We start from the raw sequence: 15,653 nt of genomic DNA on the forward strand, positions 1-15,653 counted from the left end.
TTCTAGAGATACCATCGATGAGGTGGCTGAGTTGTGTTCTTTCCTGTCTCATTTTCATGAAAGGAACCAGGCAAGCAGTGATTTTTTTTTTGGTTTTGTTAGCATACCTTCCACTGTTAATTATAACACGCTTCAAACTCTTTTTGTTTTTTAGACAAACTGCTCATGTTAGAAAAAAAATTAAATTCATTTAGCAATAAAAGTCAACAAGCTTTTCACTACTGATTGGGAAATGAATAAAAAATTACGTATATTTTATGCTTAAACACGAAAAGTCCAAAGATGTTAGGTGTTTTGTCAAATTGTAAGACACAAATTTGTGTTCCATACAGAAATATATTTAAGAAAAACAATATACCACCTAGTTCTGTGGCATACTATGACCTGATTATCACGATGGGGAATGTTTGTAACAAAAATCAGTTAATAAGCAAGATAGTATTTTATAGGCTAACTTCAAATTTTATATTCTAACTTCAATCTCAGAGCTGATTTAAGAAGTACCTTCATGTAGAACATCTTTCTCTAACTTTTGCGTGTCTGTTAAGGCTAGTGTAATTAAGGGCTTAATTAGAATTTTAAATGCTTAGTTCATGTGTTGAAAGATAACTCTAAAAAGACCTTTATGACATGGGAAAGTACATGGGGTTTTTGTTATAATTGTCTATCTTGTGTATTGGCAGCGTGAGAGTCCAAATGAGAGACTGTAAGTGTTTTTGAATAATGTTTCCGAATAGCTTTTATTATTTATAATAATTGAACTCTTTTGTTTTCTTGATGTTCACATCACCACGTTGTTCCTGGACTTGTACCTACTGTGTCAGCTCCCTTTGCATTATAGCTATAAAGGTTGTATGGAGCTGCACACAATAGAAAAACAAAAGCAGCGAAATAAAATTAGGTGGGCTTCAGCCCACCGAAGCAGCACCAGCAGCACCCATCTTTGCATCACGGAAAGGGAGTAAACTGGGGTCGGGCAATTCCAAATTTCACCTCTTTTAAACGTTAAATGGCTCGCATTGGCTGTAACCTTTGTTCTTTGAGGGGCCTTGCGTTTTGTGTCCTTTTTGTGGTTATTAATGTTTACGGGACACCTCACACCCGTGGCACCGCGAGGTGTGTTCCGGAAGCCCGCTGCGTGAGGCACTTCTCACCCGCAGCAAGAGCTCTGAGGCTTCTGGAAAATGGCCGCCCCGCTCCCCCTAGGGAACTACAGCCCCCACAATCCTCCGCGGCGCAGGGGAGCCCCCGAGCGCTCCCGATGGAAAAGGGGAGGCTGTGGGGCGCATGCGCGCTGCGGCCCCGCGGCGGCAGCGGGGGCGGTGCTGCGGCGGGCTGGGGAAGCGCACGGAGCGGCGCGGCTGTTGGCGGCGCGGAGCGGCCCTTTGTGGGCGGAGCGAGGCGGCCGCAGGCCCGGCTCGGCTGTCAACACCAGCCAACATGGCGGCGCGGAGGCCCCGCACCGCCCCAGGTCAGTGAGCTCCCCGTGGGCTCGGGTGCGTCCGCAGCGGCGCGTCCTGTCCCGTCCCCTTACGGGACAGGGGAGCAGGCATGACGGCCGCCCTTCCTCCCGGGAGCACGGGGCAGCCTGGTCTCCCCGATGCTGCCGGCGCCCTGGGGAGGGCTGGCCCGGGCTCTGCCCCTCCCCCGTCCGCCCTCCCGTCCGCGCGGCCGGTGGGGGAGGGGCGGGGCGCCTGCGCGCCGGGCCTCGCGCGTCGCCGTTGGCCAGTCCCCGCGCGGGCTCAAGTGGCGGTTACTGGCGGCTCTGGCACCTCTCCCGGCCCCTGCCCGCGCTTCGCGGCTTCGTCCCGCCGCGTCAGCGCTGAGTGGCCCTCTCGGGAGGAGCGGCGTGAGGGGGCGGGGAGGGAGCAGCGGGCCCTCGGCTGGAAGCCGCCGTAGAACTCAAGTGCCGGCAGAGCCCGCGGGGACAGAAAGTGGCAAGTGCCGGGCTCTGGCCTCGGTGGGGCTTCGGAACGCACCGGCAGAGCGGACGGGGGAAACCGGCAGCGGTTTCCCTAGGCTCCGCCGTCTCCACGTCTTTTAATTGGCAGATGTTTTAAGTGTGTCGGTGTGGCCTTATGGTGTAGCGCCTTTTGCACAGGCACAGTTTCACGTGCGTGAAGAATGCGCATGTGATTATCCTGCTAGGAAAGAAATTATTTTTTTTGTAGTCAACAGAAAAAGTTCTAACGTTGTGATTTTCTGCACAACGTGTTACACTTGTTTGAGGTTTTATTTGGATAATATTAATTTAGGGGCAGAATTAACGGATCTAACAGTCTGTGGTGGCATTTTTATGTTCTTTTCCATTTAAAGATGTTAAACAGTTTGCACTCGATGTCTCAAAGTTGGAAGTAGTGGAAATTCAATAACACCATTTTAGCATTACAAGTCTTGCTATTTATGTATTGGTGCTCTGGAACATTTAGATGATAATAAAGGGAAAGAATTCATACCTACATGGGTGTTTCTTCCATTCTTTAACCTTTTACGCATGCTTGTAGTAAGAGTTTAAAAAAGTTTCTGACGTTCGTAGTAGGATGTTTACATGTACAGTCTTTGTAATTCTAGGTAGTAATTTAATTTCTTTGTCTTTGGAATGTCCCAGCATCATTGCTGAACTTAGGTTTCACCTTAAATACATTTAACTGAAGTGGGCATTAATTCAAGTGTGTTTGTCCATTGAACTATGATACGCTTTAAAAATAATTTTTCAAAAAGGACATAATCCTTTGATGTTTATGTGGTATTTAGGATCTCTAATTTGAAGTTGTAGGAGGGCTATTTTGAAAGTGTTGACAGAACTGCACTGAAAGTGTGGAACTTGGTTGAAGTCCCAGCCTCATCCATTTCATCTGTTGTGGAAAAGGATCAGAAATGTCTTTGGCTTATTAGCATATGCTGATGTCTAGCCCTCTGAGAATTTCTGGCCCAGTGTTTTCCTCAATCTTTCTGTCTATCCAGAAGCGATGTGTGTCTTTTCTGTTACATTAGACATGTTTCGCATTGCTTAAGATTGTAAAAGGAGTTGTAGTAGGTCAGGTGAAAGCCCAGCATCCCATGTCTGAAAGCCATCAGCTGCAGGATGAACTAAGATTTAACAGGGTAAGCATGTTGTGATACATTCTCAGAAGGTTTTTAATGATTTTCAGCCTAAGACCTTATTAGCCGTGGTTGTTGTCCTTGTGTCTGACAGCCCCTGGTGGATTTTTTTTATTTCCCCTTTTATTCTGTTGTTATTTGGAGTCCACATCAGCTTTTGGTATCTACAGCAACCTGCAGAGAGCTGTTCCATGGGTTAACTAGGGCTTTTGGGGGGGTTGAGTGGTAAAGGACAGGAATACTTCCTTTTATTCTTTTTGAACCTTCTCGTTTCATCTGATACTTTTTGGTTTCTCGACTTGAACAGGTAGGAGATTCTTGTTCACCTTTTCTGTGCCAGTCATGGATTTTGTAGATTATACCTTCCCTATAGTCTTATCTTCCTTACTTTCAAAGATTATGGCATAAAAACTCCCCAAGTCCTTTATTCTGGGAGCTGCTGGACCCTAGGTAGCCTGTATGCTGCAATTTGAACCATGGGATTAGTCAGTTAATACCAAAAACGGTTGTTAATATTTGGGGTTTTTACATAGGTTGTTAATTTACTGTATAACTAAGAAAATAATCTTTTTTCTTTTTCTTTTTTTTTTTTTTTCCCCCAAGAACACGAAAGTGACGATGATTCCTATGAAGTGTTGGATTTAACAGAATATGCCCGACGTCACCATTGGTGGAATCGTGTGTTTGGCCGAAATTCAGGACCAATTGTAGAAAAATATTCTGTAGCTACCCAGATTGTGATGGGCGGCGTGACTGGCTGGTGAGGGAGCATCACTTCTCATAACTTTGCTAGACTGTTCTTAGAAGATCCCTTTCCAAGGCTATTTGAAACAGATTTCCTTTATCATTGATCAAGATTGTGAACAATTTCTTGAACTCATTACTCCGACTCGTCATTCTAAACTGTTTTGTCGTATTGGTAAAATACCAGTTAGCTAAGGAAACTCATACCAGTTATTCTGAAAAGGATTTGGGGAATGTCAGAACGCTAAAAGTACAAGGAATAAATGGCAAATTACTGCATATAACTTTTGTTTGCATGGAAAAGCATATTTTCTTACTAGTAGGGATTTAGAAACCTAGTTATGATGTTATGGCTAACACATTTTATAGGTAAAAGAAATGAGGAAAATGTGTGGCAGAATGTACTTTTATTTAAGGTCCCCATTTTATAGAGACTTTTTTCTCTAAATTCAGCTGGAGCCATTTTGAACAAATTAACAGTCTGCTCTCATGTTAACTGAAGGGAGATACCACAGCATAGTTATGCTAAAATGATTCATGGTGAAAACTAGACAGTAATGATCAGAACTTAAACCGGAAAATGTGACCACAGTCTTAGTAACTATATCAAGCTATTTTCTGTTTGTCAAAGTTATTTGAGTCGTATTCGTTTATTCCAGTATTCTAAAAAAAAAAATCTTAAAAAAGCAACATTATGGTAGCACAGTAACTTTTAAAACAGAATTATGCCAGATATGCAAGATGAAGTAGACTAAAAATGGAATTGTCATGTCCAGGCTCAGTGCAGCTTTGAGGAGTGTAGACTTAGCTTTCAGTCTTTTTTATTTGCCTCTGTAGCCTTAAAGTTATTTTTAAAAGTTAGTTGTGTGTACATAAACTATGATACTTCTAGGGAAGAGTTCATCTGGCATACATAAAAACTGGCTTATTGAAAGATCTGGAAACTGTATGTTACAGCATCTGTAGATGTGTATACCTCTCCGTCTGTATTCATGTATATAAATATGAATTCACTACTCTGATGCAGGGGGAGAAAGATTCCCCTGTATGTGTGGGCGGCAGGGGGGAGGAGTCAGACACCAGTAGAGTTGCCCAGAGAAGTTGTGGAACCATCAACCTTGGAAGCATTCAAGGCTTGCCTGGGTTAGGATTCTGAGCAACCTGGTTTAGCTTGGAGGTTGAATTGGACTTTGCAGCTGGCCCGGTTTTGGGAAGGTGGCTGGACCAAACGACCTCCAGACGTCCCTTCCTGCCCAAATCATTCTGTGATATCAGTATCTGTGCTGTTCTCTTTGATGTGGGAGTGTTTGGAGACTGTGAAGGAGATACTGATTTGCTGGTTGCTTTGATCCATTAAAAATAGACTAAGGTCATGGCCTTATAGAGGGGTCCTGTTGATTTTAACTACTGCGGTAGAGATGTAACTTCTTTTTACCTGAGATATTTAACTTATGGGTCGCGTAGTTAAGCTAAATGATGGCATAATATATTAACCTTTCATTTGGGAACAGTTTTAATGGCACTTTTATATTTATTATATTGTGCTCTACTAAAATGCTACATTTAATAGCAGCATACAGCTTTTGTGTGTAGACAAGGTCTGGAGATTTCAAGCTTACTTTAAAGGCACCATCAGACAATTATGAACTTGCAACCATTACTTATTTTGTCTTCTGTTAGACATTATTAATTAAATATTAGTTGTATTAAATAGTCTGTTTTTAAAATTTTAAAATGTGAAATGATACATTTTCTTTTCTTTGTAAAATGAAAAAATAGTGGTAGTTGTAGTCAGGAATTTTTGAAGTGTGGTATTGTTCAGTAGACAAATTCATTGGACTGGGTGTTGTTTTTTTTGTTCTCCTAAGGTGTGCGGGATTTTTGTTCCAGAAAGTCGGAAAGCTTGCAGCAACTGCAGTAGGTGGTGGCTTTCTTCTGCTTCAAGTATGTAGCATTTCATGCTTTATAAGTTGGCAAATGTTATTTACTAAACAATAGGAAAAACACAGCTGTTGGGTAGAATTTAACTAGGAAGGCTTCTTATCTAATTCCTCTTTTAAGTCTTATCAATCAAAAACTTACATTTCAGCTGGAATATTGCGTGCAAAAGAGACATGTCTAAAAATCAGTGGTAAATTGGAATCTACTGTATCCTGTAAAATAGTTTGTAGTAAGCCAAAAAGAAATCTTTGTGCAGAAACTGAGATGCTATATGTAACTCAGTATTGCCAGATTAGAGGAACTGCCTGTAAACCTCTGGTTAGGGAGATCAAGGAATTTAGCTTGTATTTATTTTAAATAGGTTGGAGAATTTTATCAGGGCTTTAGAAGAAGGCTGCTTTGGCAATTGCTTTGGGGGCTGGTCTGGTCCCACTATGAAGCCTCTTTTTTTCACTTTTGTCCCCATGCTGTATTTACTCGTTATATCTGTTGAACCTCTGAAGCTTTGCCGACATCTGATAGCTTTATTGCATTCCTCTGTTAATTGAATTTCAAGTCTAAAATTCTTTAATTATGTCATCTGGCATGGCCATTTGCATTTTTCATCAGATAGTAGTGTGGTTAGAGGAGGGCATATTTCCAGAAAGCCTTTACATTAGATGAAGACATTTCAAGTGAAGGAGCATTTTACATATCCTTCTCTAAGATGCCAAGTAATTCTTAATTTTTTTGGTGGCATTTTTCATGTCTTAATACCTGTGAGCTTATTGTTTTTCCTCAAATAGGAAATAGACTGGTGCCTATTTAGGTTCATGCAAATAGTATACCATTTTGAGACAGGATGTTGAAGATTTTATTCTTTCCAACATCACCCTGAAGGGTTTCTGAAAAGCATATCCCACGTTTAGTTATTTCTTTGATTGTAATGGCTGTTGCAGTCATTGATCAGGAAGGTTTGGGTAGCACCTCTGATTGCTCCAGTGTAATGCATCAAACTGTCACAGTTGTGTGATGTGTTCTTGCTTCCTTCATGATCATGTTTTCTACTGCTTTGGGGTTTGGTTTGGGGTTTTTTTTGTGGTTTTTTGTTTGGGTTTGTTTGTTTTAAACTCCTTGTTGAACATATAACTGAACTGCAGAACTTACATGAGAGTGTATGCTCTTGGAGCTATTTGGCTTAAGTAATTTTCAAAAAATATAAAGAGTATTTTGTTTTTAATTACTCAAAAGCAAGCATCAGCAGCAATGCAAAAAGAGATAAGTAGTTTTGATAATGAAGCTTTATTGTATTAGCATTCATTCCACTTCACAATTATGCATTTATGGCCCTTTTAAGTCTCCTGGACATCAATGGTTGTTGGCCTTGTACCTGAACATTTAACAAGGGTGTTGAGTCTGAAGGGGTTTAGAATCATCCAGATGTAAAGTTTTGGCAAAATGTGCTATGCCAGCAAATGAATCAGTTTCATGGAGTTCTCTGGACTTCTTTAGCCTATAATATATATTCCTGAATCGTGAGGGAAGAATTAAATCTTTATATGCACATATATGTGCATATGCAGTGGATCTTGAAGTACACGTGATGCTTTTCATCTAGTTGACTTAAAGACCAGAAGCTCCCCATATTGTATGCCATTGGTCTTAATTCTTTGAAAGGCTTGTCAGTCATATCTAGATAAGAACTGCGAACGGAACAAGGCCTGGCATCCAGGGCTAGCAGACAGAACGTTGCCTGCAGGTGCCTTCATTAGTGCATCTGACTACAGGAAGCTGAAAAGTTAAAACTAAGACATACAGACAAAAGAAAAGAGAAATTACTTGAAAGATGTTACTTGTGCAGTATTTTTGCTTTTTGACTTGTGAAGCTAGGGCAGCTTTCCTGTACATAAAATAGATTTGCCGTGTCTTTGAGTGTCTGATTTCTTAGTTGGTCTCACTTACAGTATATCTGAAAAGGAATACTATCCAAGGGGAAAAATGAGTTCCATGTTTTGATTGACTTGTCTATATCTTTAATTAAGTAAGATCAGATTCTCTTGGAAGAAAATTAAGTAAATGTCTTAGTCTTTCATTTTAATTCAAAATGGTTTGCATTTTAATGCTGTGTCATAAATTCTACAGTGTAATTATCTTTCTGTAGTCTTTAATTTTTTCATTTAAAGATCACACATCATGATTCTAGTTTTCCTATGAACACATGTTCAGTGCTTCCCCTGAGTGGGCAGAGGCACATTTCAGCACATGACTAGAAACTTCATTTTTATCTGTAAATTGCAGATTTAATTTCAACTTCTGATTGCAGTATTGGTGCTGTAATTACCTGCTAAAACACAAAGAAGAACTACAAAAGGAAAGATTCTTGGTGAAAGCCCATTCAGTGAAACTTTTTAGTCCTGAAACTAAAATAATGCATTTTTTTCTTCAGCATGCGATGACATCATCTGAAGAAATCTAGCGGGAAACTGAAAGCAATACGTTTTTTGAGTGTCAGTTTGTACAAGAAAGAAAAAAGTGGGTTTTTTTTCAGTTTTTTGTAAGTGATCTAGAAATTTTTCAGTCTTATTACAGATTAAATGAAAAATAGTCTGAGGAGAGAATAAAAATTACATTAAGGAATTTGCACAGTGTATAAAAATTAAGATCTGTTATCACATCTTCGTGCTGGATGTGTCAACAGCTTAATTTAACCAGTTAACTATCCTTTTTATTGAAATACATGTAGCTCGTAAAATATGCTGGTGTAAGACCAATACCCCACAAACTGTATTAAGGAAAAGACCATTCCTTTCTTGTAGCAAGTAAGGGATTTTTCTTGTGTAACTTCTGGTTTATACAGCATGGAGTTCAGTGAAATCCTAAGAGTAGGAAAGTGTGAACTCGTGGTTCTGCTAAAATCAATTAGTTAAAAGCAGTTGTTTTTCATAGTGAGCACCCGTTCTGTCTGTGTTTTTTAAACTCCTGTATCTTTAATGATGGTTTCGTTGCTTTTTGCTCTGCAGTCAACATACAAATTGCGGGTTTTTCCATTGTGTGTTGACTATTATTTAATCATTAAATTGTATTTTTGTTTGTTGTTTTTGCTTTCACTAAGGTATTTTGCCTACTTACGTTAGCATGCCATTGATGAATTGAGTTCTTCACTAAATTATTTTCTAACTTAAGTAAATCTTTGAAAACAATACAAGAAACAAAATAAAGTCTAAGATATCCTTGGTTATATATCACACAGGGGTTTGTTGATAGCTTACCATGATGATGTGGCATCTCAGTAAAGTGGGAGGAGAACAATGGGCTTTCGGGTGGAGGCTTAATGAGAAGTTGTATTCAGCTTTGCATTGAATATCCCACTTCATAGTTGACATCTGCAGACTTTCAGCGAACATTCAGTGAAACAGCCAAAGCAAATGGTAGTTGGGAGTTAGCTTTTGAAAGAAAAACACTATTTCTTGCAGGTTTTGACAGAAAATTGAGGGGCACTGTTTCTTTGCCTTTGTTAATTGGAGTAGTTTCACTGGTTACAGTGGAGCTGTGCCAGTTTCTGCCAAAAATGTATCATTTCTCAGTCCCTCCTCATCTCTGTATCGAAGTGAGATACTTGTCAGATCTGTTCTGGAAACTGGTTGAGTGTGATGGGGGTTGCTACCTATGTAAATACCAGTAAATACCTAGAAGTATATGTGGCTTCTGCATGCTGCACAGACAACCGGACACAGGGAGCTGCCTGTACCTTCCAGGCTTGGTTGGGCTTTTTTAGTATCAGAGGTTTTCTCTTTGAGAACTCTTTTGTACCATCCTGCTGTATAAATTTTTTGCCCTTAAACGTTTTTTTTGCTCATTACTCTTACTAATGTTTCACATCCACAAAATATTAACATGCCTCTCCAGCACCACCCCCAAAATGAGGTCTTCCCTTAAGATCTCTGTTTTCTTTGATACTGTAGAGAAGGATGTACATATATTTAGTATCCCTGAATTGCTGTGTTTTTTTTCATTATTTTATCAGCAGTTCTGGAAGATCTTGCACAAAAATAAATTTTACTAATGTGATATATGAGGGAGAGGTATATGTGTGTATAATCTATATATTATTCTGTTATCATATACACATGTAAGTAGATTTTTGGAAATATATCTATATATACACCCCACCCCCGCATATGGCTCTTTAATAATATATACCTATATCTATAGACCTATATGTCTCTCATATATCAAGTATGGAACTGACAACGGAATATTATTTTAGCTTCTCTATTATTGTAGGGGTGGGGTTTAAAAATACTAAAGAAATTTAAGAATTTGAGTTTATGTAAATTTACTCTTGTAAGTTCATAGTTTTTTTAATGATATATTGGGGTCTAAAAATTGAAATCTGTCTCACCAACATTTGAGTTCAGTGGGATTATTTCTGCACTTAACCTACAAAGTAATATAATTAGTAGTATTGCAGCCAAAGTAGATATGACACAGGCCCTATCACTGCAGTGAAGTATAGGTTTGTTGTTGGTTGGTTGTTTGGGGTTTTTTCTTAGTTATAAATTTTATATTCAAAATGTTGTCCTCTCTTGCTTATTTCATAGATGTGTACAAAAACTCAAAAGCAGAATTTGAGATTTCTGCTACAACGCTTAGAGGGAAAAGTAGTATAATTTGTATTATTTAAACTGGAGTTTTGATACAAATATAAGTTGTTACTACTGGAGAGATAAACAACATAATCAAAATCTTCTGCCTCATCTTTGTACTGTATGGATAAATGAGCTAATTAAACTATACATAAAAAATATATTAGCATTTCTTACATTGTGTTGGACTGGGTAGATCAGTCCATATTTAGTTTTCAATTGTATGAGTGAGAAGGCACCAATTCAACACTTGGGACTTCTTGTAATTCCTGTAAAATTTATAATATAAAAATTACCCCAACACACAATGTTTTTGTTTTTAGTTTTTCCTGGTGTGTCATCCAGTGACTTGTTCATGTTTTCATACCATACACAGTCTTTAATTAGCTATCCCTACCTAACACTAGTGCCTATGTGAATAAGTGGTTTTACAACAGGCAGGCAAGGTCAATGAATTTGTTATAATCTGATGTATGAAGTAAAGGAGAATGTAATATCTAATAAGTTCATTTTGCATTTGTTCATTTAATTGTTTTCTGAAATCTTGTTCAAAGATGGAAACTGAAGTTTACTTTCTGACATATGTGGCCTTGTAGGAGCTTCATTTAGGTACTTTAATTTAGACAAAATCTGTCTGACTTTTACTGCATTTTAGTTTGGGGGGTTTTTGTGGTGATTTTTTGGCAGTAGAGTATTGTTGTGTTTTTTTTTTTTCGTTTAAATTTTTTTCTTTTTATTTTTTTTCCTGTGCTTTTGTTTTGTGTAGTTCTGTTTTTGTGTTTTGTTTTGTTTTTCTGGTTTGTTTTTTGTTTGTTTTTTCTTTGTTTGCTTGTTTGTTTTTGTTTTGTTTTGGTTTTCTCCAGGATCTAATTTTACTTATTTGGTGGAAAGAACCATGTGAAAAATAAAATCCGGTGCCTGCAAGTGATGTTGAACTTTTTTTTATGTCATCCCAAATAAATTGTATTTTTAAATATCTGTTCCACAAAACTTTATTATCTGTGAATTTTATTTACCAATTGTACCATTTGCATAGAATGCATTTACATAAAGTACACGAATTTGACAAACATGACCCTAAGAAGGATCTGAGAAACACTATTCTTCATTAAGTGTTTTTCATATATGTCATTTGCCTTTAAATTAGTGGTCTCTATCTATTTGTTTTAGCCCTTAAAACAAGCAGTAATCCTTAGTTTTGATTTTTCCTCTCTTTTTTCCCCAACTAATGAGTTGTTTATTTTAACTGTTCTCTAGAGCATGCAGTAATTACCTGATTCCTTTTTTAAGCTATGATCTTATAAACATCTAAATATGTATTTCTTTTGTGAATTGTCTTAAGGAAATTGGTCTAGTGTTGGTCAAGCAACACAACATCATCTGTTTTTCCAGGACAAAATCTTAGGAAGAGAAAGAAAGGGTTGGGATGATGGTGAAATGTGCTAAAAATCTCATGGATGTTGTTTAAGTGTTTTGGGAGTTTCGGCATAAATTGGTATGAACAATCCCCCAAAACTTGCCCATTTCGCTGATGTTACAGAGTGTGTTTTCTACTAGTTGGTTTTATTAGAAGTGTGGGAATTCTCTTGTATTAAATACTTTTTTTCTTGGCCAGTTTAAATGATGTAGGAGAAAATAATAATTTTCAGTATTTCCAGGGTTTATTCTGATTAGTCCCAAATATCCTGTCACAAATTTGAATTCCACAATTCTGAAAGAAGCTGAAATGAAAGTTTTTTCATTGTTGTCCTGTGAATGTTTTTTTTCTCTGTCCTTTTCTTACAAGTTAAGTTATAGTAAATGCTGAGGAAAAATATTGTTACTTAAAGCTTTTATAAGAAGAGGTAAGATTAACAGTAGTCTACTGAATTTTGTCATTGCGTGTTCTAATTTGAATTGTTACTGTGGAAAAACACTAGTTTTTTTTAAGCAGAGTACCTGCTGTATTGGGCACAATGTCTGAAATTAAAAAGTGTAGGTACTAAGATACTATATTTTGACTCATAAAATGTTAACTACAACTGTACTAAATACATTTTATTTTCCTAGATTGCTAGTCATAGTGGATATGTACAAGTTGACTGGAAGAGAGTTGAAAAAGATGTAAACAAAGCAAAAAAGCAGTTAAAAAAGCGTGCAAATAAGGCAGCACCTGAAATCAATACTCTAATTGAAGAGGTAAGTCTAAGGTGATAAACTGTTTTCTACCAGCCAGTTTTTCTTACCTTCCACTGCAAGTGATAATTAGTTGAAAATGTGGGTGCAAAACTGGAAGGCATCAGAGGTAGTCTGGCTGTATATCTTATTAAAAGTTAGCAGATTATACTCTCCTGTTCATTTAGCTTTCCAGTTTGTTCACTCTTAAAGATGACACACAGGTCCTGACGCAGTAAGAAGTTGAGGGTGTTGTGGTTAAGACATGGTAGCTACAAAGACAAAACCCAGATCTTCTTAGTTGGCTGATAACAAAATTACTTAGTTGGAAAAAGACTGACCTTTGTTTCTGGAGGAAAGCTATAACCACTTCATAGCTAGAGTTGTGGAGTTTATCTCATTTTTATAGTTTGAAGAATATCTGTTGTCACAATCTGTCAGTTACATACTGTGTTGGAAAGAGGTAGCCTGTGATAGTGATCAGTGTCACTGAGGCTGTTTCATTCTGTTATTTGAAGGCTTTTATTTAATTGTGAAAAAAAAAACAACAAAGCAAACTAAAAAAACCCCACTGCCACCAGCCTGTTTTTAGATATTTTCAAATTTCATACGGACAATCAAAGTTTCTTTCTCAGTAACTGCAAATTGTGATTTCGAATATGTTGCAGACAATGTAACAGCAGCCACACTAGCACTCTGTAATTAAGAGTTTTGACATCTCAGATTTAACCTGTATGGAGTTGCATAGAGCTTGACAAAAATTTAATTTTTAATGTGAATGTGAAGTGGCAGTTCAAGAGAGATGGTTTTTTAGCTGCTTCTGTACCCCAAATAGCTCAACTTGTTCTCCATCCCACTGCAGAAATTGGGTGGGACAGAATGGGGGTTTTGGCTGTTTCCTTTTTGTTTTCTTTTTTTCCCTCCAGATTATGTTACTCTCTTCTAATTGTGCACTAGTAGCCAATCTGAAGTGTTTGAAGTGGAGGACTTATGAAATGGCACTTGTTTGATATAACGTGTTATACTATGGGCTATTACTTAATGAAATATTGTATACAAATGTCATACAAATACAGTTTTTGTAGCATTAAGTTGATAGGAAACTGGCTCATAATGGAGTGAAGTGTATTTCTTTTTCAATGATCTAGTATTCAAAAAAAAAGTATTTTTAAAAACTTCTTTCATGTGATTAAAATTGAAGTGATGATAGCGCTCATGCTTTTTTTTTTTTTCCAAGGGAGTTTGTAAAACATCTGTCTTGTTTTAATATCAAAACAAAAGTGGTAATGGCATGAAATTGCAATGATAATTCCTCTGTATTTTGACTTTTTAAATGCAAACTGTATTTTAAATATATTTTAAAAGACAGCTGAGAATCAGTTTTCACTCCATTGGTGCCAGCAGTTGCCACCTAGCTTTATATGTTTTTAAGCATGTTGCTTCCCCCCCTCCATAATTTTAGTATTATTGTTTCCAGGCAGTTGTGCTAAGTATTAAATGTTACAATTGGACACAACTGACTCAGTTCTTTACAAATATTGTTTTTCTTCTCAGTCAACAGAATTTATCAAACAGAACATTGTGGTGTCCAGTGGATTTGTTGGAGGCTTTTTATTAGGCCTAGCATCGTAAGGACCTGAATCGTCTCTTCCTGACGGCATTTACATCAGCAAAGAACAGTTGTGGTGACACGCTGCCTTAAAGTGGGGTGGGTCACTGGGCCTTCAAGAGCAGAACGAGTGGACTAGCTAGACAATTTGGAAGCTTTTACATTTCAGGCTTTTGCCTCTTGAAGCTTGGCAAAACTAGGATTTGCTGAAAAACTGTGCAGTGTGCTCATTATAGCATTTCTGGGCAAAACTGGTTCATCTTCATCATGACTCTTTTTATCTATGACCTTGCAAGATCTAGCATTTTAAAAAAATGTTATTCTTGGAATATAGATATGTTACCATACTGTAAGAAAGCAAGCTCCATTTCTATGTTTTCAGTTAAATATTGTTTATTTTAAAAGTATTTTTCTTCATGCTGTAGTAGATGGTATCAATGATTAAATATATGATATTGTAGTTTCAGCCTCATGGCTGTTCTTTAGAAGTCACTGCAATAATCTGTCAATCTGTAATACCTTTTTACAGAGTATTAAATAATGAAGAATCATGAGCTTATTAAAGGTGAAAATTAACTTTGACTCTGGTCTTTGTGTATGCAGACAATAAAAAAGTTTAATGTTTATAGCCTGCAGGCATCTGGTACAAATATTTCCAAAGATGCTTGTGGTATTCGTGTGCTAAGTGAATGTATATATGTTATTTTCCCAGATGTGTAGACATGCATAAACTCATTGATAAAACTGTGATGTGCAGATAATCATTGCAAGTGCAGATTCCACAGTGATCAGATGCTTGATTGTTTTACACTCGGTAAACCACGGAGGTCATTTCAGACTTGGGTAGCTGGTGAGATGAAGACATGAGGTTCTGTCTGAGCACTTTGCAAGGGCCAGTACTTTGTAGGGCACGATAGGATGTCAGTGCAGTGTGCCTTGAAGGAACTAAAGGCTGCTCCTGTAGTCCATTGTAGCTGGAAAGGATACTCACTTTCATCTTCACCTCTGTTGCCACTATGTTTCCCCCAGCTTAGACATATTTTTTTTTTTTACAGTTGTCACTTAATTTGGCTTTCACTGACCAGGGTGTCAGCTGTGGGAAAATGAGGATACAGATTGACTTCAGTTAGCGTATTGGAAGAGTGCCTGTTTCTTCTCAAGTCTGGGAAAGCAAATGGGACTTAATCTGCTTGATGTGTTTGCTGCATCCGTTTTTGATAGATCAAAGCAGGAAGTGGATTCTAAAGGAGGTTGGAGGTGTAACTGTGGATGGGCTGGAAAATTTATTCTCAAGTCAGTTTTTGAGGTGGTTTTGGTAATTTGTGACTAGGTTATTCTAAAGAAGTTGAGAATCCAAACAAATGCCTAATACATTTTTTTTTGCATTTCAAACTTGTGAACCTTTTAGAAATTTCTACCTGAGCAGGACTCTCTGCTCTGCCCCGATTTCTGTCTTTTTTATTGTACCAGCAAATTGA

At 37.7% G+C, this 15,653-nt stretch overlaps 1 protein-coding gene across 1 annotated transcript; it reads left to right on the top strand.

Annotated features, from left to right (window-relative positions):
- Window positions 1–1,297: 1,297 nt before the first annotated feature.
- On the top strand, window positions 1,298–14,757 carry FUNDC1 (FUN14 domain containing 1). Its single transcript, XM_065069718.1, has 5 exons — window positions 1,298–1,471; window positions 3,706–3,862; window positions 5,715–5,790; window positions 12,462–12,590; window positions 14,121–14,757. The coding sequence occupies exons 1-5, from the start codon at window positions 1,441–1,443 to the stop codon at window positions 14,196–14,198; spliced, it is 471 nt and encodes a 156-aa protein (XP_064925790.1). The 5' UTR covers window positions 1,298–1,440; the 3' UTR covers window positions 14,199–14,757.
- Window positions 14,758–15,653: the final 896 nt, after the last annotated feature.

Source organism: Columba livia, chromosome 1 (assembly GCF_036013475.1).
Source record: "Columba livia isolate bColLiv1 breed racing homer chromosome 1, bColLiv1.pat.W.v2, whole genome shotgun sequence".
In the NCBI taxonomy this organism is placed as follows: Eukaryota; Metazoa; Chordata; class Aves; order Columbiformes; family Columbidae; genus Columba; species Columba livia.

Excerpts from the sequence above, each read along its gene's own strand:
- FUNDC1 (XM_065069718.1), top strand. The coding sequence starts at position 1,441 with ATGGCGGCGCGGAGGCCCCGCACCGCCCCAG. Across the intron at positions 1,472-3,705 it reads GAGGCCCCGCACCGCCCCAG|AACACGAAAGTGACGATGAT; the intron begins GTCAGTGAGCTC and ends TTTTCCCCCAAG. Across the intron at positions 12,591-14,120 it reads TCAATACTCTAATTGAAGAG|TCAACAGAATTTATCAAACA; the intron begins GTAAGTCTAAGG and ends TTTTCTTCTCAG.